Source organism: Hesperophylax consimilis, chromosome 4 (assembly GCF_061612785.1).
Source record: "Hesperophylax consimilis isolate HC1 chromosome 4, BYU_Hcon_1.0, whole genome shotgun sequence".
NCBI lineage: Eukaryota > Metazoa > Arthropoda > Insecta > Trichoptera > Limnephilidae > Hesperophylax > Hesperophylax consimilis.
In genome coordinates, this window is record NC_142839.1 from 24,254,938 (window position 1) to 24,267,363 (window position 12,426).

Sequence of the window (12,426 nt, forward strand, 5' to 3'; positions counted from 1 at the left end):
AACGGTGATTTATAATTAGAATTAACATCTTAATTCAGAATTTGAAAAATGTAACGAGTTTATTTTTTGTTGGAACGAACAAAACAAATTAACAAGTAAGGAAAGCTGTCCTACCCTTAAATTAAATAAACCATTTCTGAGAGAAAGTCCAGTTATATCCAATTTTCCAATTACGTCCTAAATCCTGTATCTAAATTTCGCTAATAAACAATTAGTTAATGTAAAATAAGTGTTAATCTCAAGTGACCTACCAGGTAAGTATTGTACTGTATATTATCTCCATATATAATTAGTAATAACATAGATCATTGTAGAAATGTATTATATTTTTGTACAGCGCCCTTGAAGTGATTTTGCACAAAATCGGCGCAATAAAAATCAGTCAAATATTATTAAGTATCATATTTTTTTGTAATCTCGTCGGGGCACTACACATTCTTCTATTGTTAATACTGTTAAATTATTTAGGGCCATTATCGTGATTTATTTTTGTAATATTAATTACAAACGGGTTCGTGGGTGAGGTTTAACTAGGTCTTAGCGACGGATGTGTTTGACCTCACCAGCCGGACTCTCTCAACCCATCGCCTTGCACCGCCGTGGGACGGATGGATTCATACGTCCGTCACTCTTGGACACACTGACCCTCCCCTCATATATTTTTCCTCCCCAAAATTTTATCTCCTTCCTTTCCCTAAAAAGACCCTCCACATCCTGAGGTGTAACAAAGTCGTCAAATCGCCAATCACCGCCATTTATCGATGCATACCTAATATTAAATCAATTGCATTGATTGTAAAAGAGCTTGTTAAAGCGACGGTGCTTTTGCCCTCAGCGTATGGACATTGTCTAAACATTAAGTTGTGTATGTTGAGCATGATTGTTTGATGTTTTAATATTTGGGAATGTTTCCCGAAAACGAATACGAGAAGAAAAATAACAATTTAAAGTTTAGCAGTCTACAAACAATCGTTCGGCTGAAGCAGAACAAATGGTGCGATAGTTTTTTAATTGTAATAATAATAATTAACAAGTACTAACAAAGGCGTAAACAAGTAAGTAAGGCGGGCACTGTTTGGAGAGAGCAGCTGCCCGCAGCCGTCTGATTGCGTTACTGTTTATTTTAGGAAATTCCCCTCAGTATCTATTCGGCCTTTTTATTATTAAAAACTGCCCAAAGCCAACACAGAATAATAGAAGCGAACATCATATGCAGAGTACAGCGGGTGGCGCACTAACACATACAAATACATCACCCATTACCAAAGGCCACTTCTCACTCCCCTTAAACACACTCCCCGTTACCTACCTTCCGTTGCGGTTAATATATTTATAATGCCTTTATTATTAGCATTTGATTTACTACATTATCTCTTCAGAATTTTTTAAAGCCTTTTGATGGCAATTATGATTATTACCCAAATTCTATATACGAGTATATATATAAAATAATCTTCGTTTATCCCCTAAGACTTAAGAGGAAGCTACAAGCCAAAAAAGTCTATATTCTTGGTATACCTTATATCGTAGGTAATAGGCATTAAAATCGCTTGACAAAAGGAGTCTAGAAACGTTCGATTTCAAGCAAAAAACTGGTTTTTATTTTTTTTGTAAACAATTTTATAAGAAAGCAAAAAAGTTACTCAAGTCAAACTGTCACAGGTAATCTTGGCTATAATAATGTATTTTTTTAAAGTTGTTTCCTTTACGCGTTCATATATGTCTATTGAAAAAAAAAATTTTTTAGTTGTTTGCATTTATATTTTTTATTGAGAAATTTATTTTTTTATTTGTATTCTACCTACAATTTATCTAAGCATATTTTTTGGCATTCATAATGTACACCAATTCGTTATAAAGATTCGTCAAAATAGTGATTTGGCATTAAGCTTCGCCTTAAAACTACTAAACCGATTTAGCTGAAAATTTCTAAGTTTGTTGTCGTTAGTGCCAGGAGTGTTTAGAGAGTGGTTTTGAATGGTAAAATAAGTCGGAGACGCCCGCGGAAGATTGAACATTATCTCTGCACTGGAATGAGATATGTAGTCGAATTAAAGTCGACATGATGTTTTTTTTACTAATAATGTGATATTATATATAGTAGTGAATGAAGATGTGATATTATATATAGTAGTGAATGAAGATGTGATATTATATATAGTAGTGAATGAAGATGTTATATTATATGTTTAAGTGAATGAAGATGTGATATTATATATAGTAGTGAATGAAGATGTGATATTATATATAGTAGTGAATGAAGATATATATATATATATATATATATATATATAGAAAAAAATGGGGATGTCCAACGAATACTTAACGCTTTATCTCTGCACTGGATTGAGGATGCAACGAAGAATGCAATTATTTCTATTTGATGTATAATGCTGAACTTATCAAACACTTTAGAAGTGAATATTTTAACGAGATCATTGCATTGCAGTTTTTTGGTTTAATTTTTCTTGTTCTTAATAATAACATAGCATTTATATAGCGCTGCTTAGTGTCATTTCACTTCAAGTGCGCTTTACTATAAAAAAACTTATAAACGGTAATTTAGTATTAGTGGTCATGTTCTTAATATTATTACTCTAATTATACTGTTTTTACAAAGTGATGACAAAACTTAGAATAACAATAACAGTAGGACAGGACAAAACAAGAATATTAAAACTAAAACATAATATAAAACAGGAGGCAGTTTGTGCTCAGATATGAGAATCTTCTGAGAAGACATTTTAGAAAGTTACAATAAGGAGACAACATGTCATTCATTTCGTTTACTTTGCACCATGTATGTTATTTTTTTCTTTTGTTTTGTTTACCTATAAAAATCAATCTTATATTATTTCTTTTCATTCTTTTTCTATATTGTATATTATTTTTGTACTATGACTGTATTAACTATCATGTACAAAAATAGCACTTGATTGTGTCGTCAATTCTAAATAAATTAATAAATATATCAAATTTGAGATCACTATCACTATAATTACCGCACGTACCCTGATGATTTTAACCCAGTGAATTCTGAAAATATTTGAAATAAAAATTGAACACGTCATTTTGCTGTTCGATGATATATTTTTTCAATTAAAAACAACAACAACAAAAATGTACAGGGTATATTAGTACGTAGTCGACAGACTTTCACCTGCGATTCCTTTCGATTCGATTCGAAATGTAGATGTCATTTTGCTTTTCTGAACTATAAGAAAAAATATGTTTTTCCATCGCACGTCGCCACTGAGTAACACACTCCATCTCTTTCTAGCAGCACCGCACATATCAGATAGAGCGCAAATCACATGACGCTACTTGTCATATATTTCTTGTTGGTTTTTCACTTTAAAAAAATGTTATCGGTCAGCAAATACTCAAAATATATTATTTTAACAGAAATCGTTGGTTAAAACCTGTCGGGCGCGTGCCGAGTGCTGATATACCCATCAAAGAGCATCACTCAAGACTCACAACAATATATCCTACCTTCAATATAATATATTATTAAGCCAGCAGATACTGCTTTCGTCCTCCTACAATTCTTAAAGCTCGACAGTAGAGGAGAGGCGTAATTATCGTACCCAGTAAAAGTTACAGGTATTTTCATGCCGTACTTTGTACTTGCGACAAATCTCCGAAATACCTGGTTCCTAAGTATTTGTAAATATCACAGGCCTTGAAGTATTTCGTACTTTAACATACTACTGACTTCTCTCTCTGGTCTGTTAGAAAGTTGTATGGGGAAAAGGGACAAAGAAGTATTTTTGCCTACGGTATTTCTTTAGTGCAGTGGAATGGAAGTATTCTGACACTCCGGATTTAATCTTCACTCCACGAAAGGAGAAAAGAGATAGGTATATTTTGGTCGGATGCTTTGATGCGTCGCACTATAAAATACTTATGCCTTTTCGCTCGGTCCTATTAGAAAGGTATACGAAGAAAAAGGACAGTAATAAGTATTCAGCCTACGGAAATTCGCGTAATTTACGACGAAGTTTCAGTTCTCGAACGAACTCGTTACAGACTGTTTCGAAAACTTTTTTAAGTATTTTTTTCAATAAATTGTACTTTTTTTATTTTAAATATCTGCGAGAAAAACTAGTCCCGTATTCCCCAACTGTAGAATACCATATATTTTTATCCCATATAAATTTTGAATGGATGTATTTACTTAAAATTACCCCAAAAGTGGTGCCTATTACCTACTTTATTATATTATATTATGTAACCTACCTTACACTACAAAAGTACAAAAAAAATCATGGAAACATTATTTATTTTGAACACCTCATGTTATTCTGTTATTAATGTTATTCTCACTTGTTACTCCCATCGCTACCACTCAACTTCCCAGCTCAATGCTCAGCACGCATCAGGTCCCCGTCACTACCCGTCCCCAGTCTCCAGATACTAAAAGTAGGTATAAAATACTTGAGTATTTTGTACCTCAGCAAGCCTCAGGTCTCCGTCACTCTAAGCCCCCAGTCCCCAGAAACTCAAAGTAGGTATAAAATACTAGAAAGTATTTTTTACCCGGTATTTTTACCAGGTATTTTTTGTACCTGTACTCACTGTACCCAGTAACGGAAAGTACTCTCAGGAACCACCTCTACTCGACAGCCGTCCAATAAAATGCTATTCCTTGGTAGTGGCACGTGGTTCGAATGGAGAATTGCCCAGTGCGGGCCTTACACATATGAAAAATGCATGTTTTCCAGGGGAACATCTTCCCGAAACGTATCCGCGGTCGTGTATGCTGTGCCGAAGTGTTATCGAAAAACATTACCTACTTAGAAGAAAATTTAATCAAACTTTTTGAAATCCCTGCTGAAATTCTTTCTTTAACTTATAATCTACGTCATTAGCTGTCTGGGACCTAGGAGTCATAAAGTCTTATGCAAAAAGACGACATCAGTTTTCTTTCAAATCTGTAAAGATCATATTTCTGCAAATTATCTGTTCTATGGTTACCTTAAATATAAAACATGAAAATTTGGAATCCGGAGACCTTTTTTTTCCAAAACCGAGCAAAAAAAATTCTTCCACATGTCATTACCTGTCACTCAGCTTAGTAACCGACCAACCCCTCAACTCGATCTCGACTGTCCAATACCTACTGATTTTTAAAATATTTTAAGTTGAAAAAAAACATAAAAAAGTCACCGGATACCAAAATATCATTTGCATTTTTTACTCCAAAGAATGTAAGAATCACTGGTTAATGTAATTCAAGTGCTGCCTGTACAGTGAACTTGGGACCGGAAAACGCAAGTTTTATGGGACCGGTTAAAAACACAAAAATCTCGCGAAATTTAAGGTATAACAAATTTTGAGCATACTTCTCACTGGATTGGACTGACGTTTCAGATTTGTAGAATGATGTTCTGAAAACGAATACATTAAAATAAAGTAATATTTTGGAAAATTCTTTCAAACTTGGGCTTGTATTTTGGGTCCCATTTACTCTAGCTATAATGAGACCAAATTAATATACATTTTTGATTAGTACGAAGAATCATTTTCTGAAGAAGATTCGTTCATAAAATCCATAAAATCCATCAAATCATTGAAAATGGATGGACAAAATGCGATCCTTGAGGTCGAACTATAACTCATCTACTCGGATTAGCACCCTTCCCTAGCGGGCTATTAAGGATAAACGCAACGCTCGTTGTATTCTACGTGTTCACAGATGGCGTTAATTAATTAATTTTGTTTAAATACGCTTTTGCAAGGTATTGCTTTACAGTATTAAGACAAATTATTTGTTTGCGCCCTCATATACGCAATATGAATATGAATAAATAGTTTTGTCCATATAAAAACTCAATTCTATCGAGAAAGGCATACAAATACAATATTGGATTGAATCATCGGTAAAATTCTCTAGCCACCCCCCCTCCCCCATGAAATTTATTTTTCTTGGGACAAATTTTATATTTTCTTGAAATTCTCTAGCCACCCTCCCCATGAATTTTTTTTATTTTCTGGGGAAAAAATTTATTTTTTTGAAATTCTCTAGCCACCCCCCCCCCCCACGAAATTTTTATTTTCACGTAAAAACATCAATTTTAAACATGTCCCACCTAACAGCAAATTCGGCTACTTTATGCTACCTTATGTATGAGAAACGGCGATATTAGGTCAAGATCCGTTGGCAACACTGAATTACGAACGGAAATTTCCGTACGTTTGCGTCGGCACAAACAAACTGTATGCAATAGCTGCGTTCCACATGACGTCATTAGGTTTTTTCCATTCGGTTTCTCCGAACGCGCCGGCTCGCATTCGGAACGGTGCGTAAGGAATTTGTTCCGTTCGGAACTAAAACGAACGTGTGCGGCAGTTAATGTATTTTCTACTGATTTCGTGCATTCGGATGTCCGAATACGGAAAACGAATTCGGAAATCGAATACGAAAAACGTATGTATGCGGCCAGCCTTATCCAACTTTGTGGAAAACCGATACACTATACTGCCATCTCTGGGCTGGTGACCAAAGTTTATTGCCCATTAGAAGTATTTTGTTGCCCAATTTCCATTTTTAAATGTATATATTTTAATTTCACTGTTTCAATGAAAATCTTAAAAGCGGAAATTAACCCATTTCACAACATCAGCTGAAAGTCGGCAGATAGAGTTTTTCAGCAAGTCTAGGATGAATATTATATTTTTGGAATAACTTAGGACGGGTTATTTCGGAGAATTTTAACAATTCTTCAAATTTCAAAGTTAATTTTCAAGCTCTGTGAAAGATTTTTTCAAGTTTTGTTTTGACAAGCAATTAGCCTATAATAATATAATAACAGAACTCTAATAGGACTTTCACCCGAAAATGGACGTTGAAATTTGATGAATTGTTCAAATTTTCCGAAACAGCCCGTTCTTAAAATAAGAATCGCTAATATTGTCTTCAATAATTAAAAATTACAATTTGAGGTTTTACTCATTAAGTTATTGTTATTACAAAAATAAAATATTCAATCTAGACTTGCAGAAAAAGTCAATAGATGTCGCACATGAAAAAAAATGTATATATTTATACAAGACATGTCTTCCATAATGAAAATATTATAATTACATATTTATAGTTCGATAACCTACCCTATTGAAACATGAATATTGAATAAATCGATCATCCAGTTTCGTAATAATTAAACACGTAGGCGTCCAAATTGTCAGAGATTTACAAATACTAATTTTGAGATAATGAGGGAAACAATATTCTAATGGCTATCATAAATTAACACACAATTATAATTATATTATTATTATTATGAGATTATCTTCAACAAAATAACGCCAGGAGGCATATTTATGGTTTGGTACGCTAGTAGGTATAGGTCTCGCAAGTTAAGTTGGCTTCATCACAGTACTCACACAGATGCAAAACTTACATACAGCGTGTTTCGATTTAAGATTGAAAAAAAAAACAATTGATGATTATTTCACAATTGAGAACTCTAAGCCAAAGCGTGTTGAAGTCGGTCACATAAAACTTATTTTGTTTTACGACATCGTTATTGAAATATTGAAGTTTATCATTTTTTTTTTCTAAACTAATGTGATAATTTTCAGGATTGAATTCAAATGGGTAGGTATTCTTAAAAAAGACAATGGTATTGCTAACAATTCTTAGTCATTTATGTAAGAATGCTGTACATAACAAACTTCCATCGATAATGACCCTAATTCACGGAAATTACGGCAATTGGAATTTATACCTAATTGTTTTTCGGGGAATAATTATTATTCTGACCAGAAATATTTATTTTACAAAGCATGTTTAATGTTAATTTGATATATTTCCTAGAAGTATAATTAACCCACATTTCCAAAATTTTATCGTTTCCTAGAATATTTATTTATCTATTTTAACGAAGGGATGGTTTCTTTATGTCTTTGAAAGAATCGCAAAGATGTGATTTTTTTTACAGGGTCATTTCGGAAAACATCAATAATTGCATTCAGAGTGAATGAGTGGTTTCTTCAGTGAGATCATATGTAGGAGATTCTTTCCATATCATTTTTTAGAGAACATTTATAATTGTATTATTAGAATGTACACATTTATAAACCAATATATTTATGACATATGAGTTCCCAATGTTTATATGACTAGATATTTAATTTTAAATAAAGTACTATAATTTTTAGAATTTCTTAAGTAGTAGATTTTACACATTTATAAACCAAGTAAATGACAAATGATTTTTTTTTCAAGCTCGTTTTGGAGAACATTAATTTGTTAGTTGTTTCTTTATTTATTTTGTTTTGCGCCCAGAGGACTTTTACATAAATAATAAAGGCAGTACATATTAACATGATAAAATACTTTAACATGAGAAAAAAATAGTATAAATAAAGTTATGATGGAGATAAAAAGTATATAAATGAAATGAAAATATAAGCAACAAAATTTTTAAGAACAGTGAGATAATATCAATAATTTACGATAAAAACTATCCCACTGGACCTTTAGCACATTAGTCAGAATCATCTAAAAGTTCACCTATACCACTTATTTCCCCACTGATTGAAGATCCCAAAGATGATCCAACGGAGGTATCTTCATCTGATTCCCCAAGATGTATTGTGAATTCATCAGTGTAAGTATCGATCTTGGGTTCTAATTTTTCGTATTTATCCTCTTGTTCCTTGACCTTTCTAAAAATGTCTTTGAATGTCTGGGCATTAATTGCGACAACTTCTTCTCCAAGTAAAGTCTGGACAGAATCCATCGTAAAAGTAACATTCCTGACAGCTACGCGTCCTTTTATTATTCCCCAACAGAGTTCGATTGGGTTCAGCTCCGGGTGGTATGGTGGCAGACGCAATACTGAGTGACCATGCTTTTCCAGCAATTGGTCCAGAATGTATTTCTTGACTCGTATCTTGTGGAGCTTAATAATATCATACAATATTGGTATTGTGTTTTTAATCGGATACGGTATTCCATGCTTTTCCAACCAGGTCAGCATAACTCCTTTTCTTGAACTTGATGTCGGGATCCTTTCGCATTCTTCATTGTGGTATGACGCATTGTCTATAACAAGCACAGATTTTGGTTCCAGATTTGGCAAAACCTTTTCCGTGATCCATTTTCTGTAATTGGCAGAATTCATAGCACCATGGTAGTCGCCAGTCCTCTGATCAGATTTAAATGTTAACAGTGCGTTGGGTACAAAACCATTTTCACTGCATGCATGAAGTATTATTAGACGTTTGCCTTTAGACACAGGAACTTTAGCTCCTTTATTGGAGTTGTCAGTCCACGCACGCGGTGTTGTATGTGTACTATGAATGTATGTTTCATCAGAATACACAATTGGACGTCCGTCATTCCTATATTCTTCTAATTTAGTGAGATATGTGGTACGTTTAAGTCGGATATCATTTTTTTCAATAAGCAACTTTCGGTTTGTTTCTGTTTTTCTCCATCGAAAACCCAAATTGTGAACAACTTTCCTTAACGTAGTTATACACCCTGCGTAGTCGATGTCCCCTTTCAGAACTCTATGAATCTTTTTCATCGTTGGCAAAGACTTATGAACTAAATGAAAATCATACACACATCTTCTAATAACTTCCTTATCGAAATCATCTACATCTGATTTGGTTGATAGTCTGCGTCGTTTCTTCCCTGGTGTGCTGAAGGTTGGTTGTTGAGTTGACGATGATGATGGTTGTGTTTCTGCTTCCTTTGCCACTCCAGTTACGATACGTCGAATACTAGTCTGCGATACTCCAGTTGCCTTAGACGTCAAATCATATAAGTCAGTCATGCTTAAAAATTGACCACCGTTTTTTATATTATGCATAAAATAATTAAACACGCGGAATAAAATTTCACGACTTTGTCCATTCAGTGATTTGCCACGTCCCGTTTTGTAACAGGACTCCATGATGTCGTAATAAATATTCACTTGCACACTTTAAAAACACTCTGTAAATCTACTAATTCGAATTAAAAATGATGAAAACTATTTATTATTTCAAATTCAAAAATTGGTAATTATTTCACTTGCGATATGTAGGTGCACGTATGTTTAAATCAAATTACGAACTGAATGAATAGGACACCCCGTAAGTATACCCCGTAACGGTATTGTTAAAACTTGCCTCTCTTCTAACTAGTTACAATAAGTGAGCGTAAGCAAGACAGAGAGCCTTATCGCGTTAGTGGGCGGCGCTTGACGTTCACACAGATAGACCAATACATCAATTCTAAGCATTTTTATTGCTTCCTTCTTTCGTTGCGTTACCTATACCACATATTGAAATTAATATACAGACAACTTCAAGAACCAAGACCTTGCGTAATTCTTTACGAGTTTAATTATTTGGACATATTTAAGAATAATTTGAGCATTGCACCAGTTAGCAGGTACATTTTTACATACAACTGCAAAAATATAGTGCATATTCAACTCAAATTTCGTGTTTTTGGATCTGACTGACTAATGAACTGGACGATCGATATTACAATAAAACTGTTTGTACAATGAAAACCGTGTACACATGTGCTTCCTATGTGCTTATATTCAAAAACAATTAGAATCAACACAGCCTATAATGAATTATAATATTAAAATTTGGAAATGGGCTTAGTTTCTTTTAAATTAATAATTGTTAATAAAAATTCTAACACCACTAATACATTTTTATTTGATACATGGGAAACAAATAATAAAATCGTAATAAATTCATTTCAATGTGGTGGAATCTGGTATAGGTATATCCTACTTCTCTTTACTTGGTACGAAAAAAATCTTGATTAAACCCGGGTTTCAAATTAATAATAACATAGGTAGATAAATTAGTAAAAATCTCTAAATATCATAAAATAAAGTCGCAATCCGCTGTGTTCTGTGTCTGTCTGTGCGCTTAGTTCTTCTAAACTACCCAACGGATTTTGATAGGGTTTTCACTATCATTTAGAGAATTTCTTCTGGAAGGTTTATGTATATGATATATGCATACTTTATTTGTAGAAAGTAGAGAAAAGTCCATGTTTTTTGATCAAGTCGTAAAAATATATATTTTCGGGCGCTTAAATTGCAAACGCTGGCTAAACCTTATGAAATACATCAAAACAACGTACTACGGAATTGTATCTTAAAAATGTCTACAGAAATTTCTATGATGGCATATGTCTGTCTTTTAATAAAGATGATTAATGCTACTCAAACATTTCAAAAACATGTTGCAATGACTGTCCATCGTTTGAAATGTTAATATTTGATTCACGGAACACTTACGATGTTAATAACAATATATTTTAGATATTGAAGACAATATTAGAGATTTTTTAAACGAAAATCTCTAATATTGTCTTCAATATTTAAATATTACAATTTGAGGTTTTACTCAATAAAGTTATTCCGAAAAATAAATATATTTTAGAGTTCGCCGATCATCTCATTTCCACCGATCATACTTATTAATAAGGACACTTCTTGAGGAAAATTCTCCACTGTGAATAACAACAAGTCACAAAATCAGATATCTTAGAAGCCTCTTGAAATTAGAAAATCCCTGAATAGTAATAGTGTATTGAATAGCCAAGTAAATTTATATTGTAACCCTATTCTAAACATATTTCTAGTAAGTCTATCAATGTAGTGATGTAAGCCGAAGGTCGCAGTTTTTAATCCAGATGTGCGCAAGTAAATTTTGTATGATTAATTTGTGTTATTTCACAATTTATTCAAATAAAATAATATACAACAGGTACGTTCCAGAGTGGAATATATTCTCAGTATCGCCCTGGTGTAAGACCACCATTCAGAATTGAAACGTTGCTTGAAATGGCTTTAGCCGTGTTTGGTGACCAGATCTGTAGCCAAGTACTCCCCTACCTTCCTCTTCCCCATCTCCTTCCCCTCCTCACAACATACGAACCAATTGGGGATGCCATAATCTCACTGGCTCTAGACGGTTGGGAGCAGTTGGGACTCTTGCGCGGTAATCAAATAAAAATAATAATAACAAAATCGACTTCAGAAACCGCTTCCTTCCGTAAACCCCTTAATTACCCCTTCCCCTTTGTTTACCTCTCCCACTACAACACCTAAAAATATATGTTTGTGATAAAAATATATATAAAGATACAAAATACTGCTATATAATTGTCAGTATTGTATTAATTACTAATCTACAAGACGACCATAAGGTCGGGCTATACATACGCTGCACCATAGACATATGAATATTAGTAGACCTGCCCTAAGTGATTAAAAGCGTATTATCCCCACTCCCCATACCGGTTCCATTGGAGCCGGCTGTGCTCGCGTATGGCCTCAAGTGAAATTTGAAAACGTGACGTCATCATTCTTGTGCGAACTATGGTCGAGGCATCATCGGTTCATTTTACGAAATAACACGGCAAAATGTTGACTTGTACTATGAAAACTT

At 33.6% G+C, this 12,426-nt stretch overlaps 1 protein-coding gene across 1 annotated transcript; it reads right to left on the minus strand.

The window, feature by feature from the left end:
• Positions 1–8,415: 8,415 nt before the first annotated feature.
• On the minus strand, positions 8,416–9,647 carry LOC149424399 (uncharacterized). The gene has a single exon (XM_089631328.1). It carries the CDS (start codon positions 9,540–9,542, stop codon positions 8,496–8,498), a length of 1,047 nt encoding a protein of 348 aa, XP_089487454.1. The 5' UTR covers positions 9,543–9,647; the 3' UTR covers positions 8,416–8,495.
• Positions 9,648–12,426: the final 2,779 nt, after the last annotated feature.

Bases quoted from the DNA above. Each gene is read 5' to 3' on its own strand.
- LOC149424399 (XM_089631328.1), bottom strand. From the start codon at position 9,542: ATGAAAAAGATTCATAGAGTTCTGAAAGGGGACATCGACTACGCAGGG.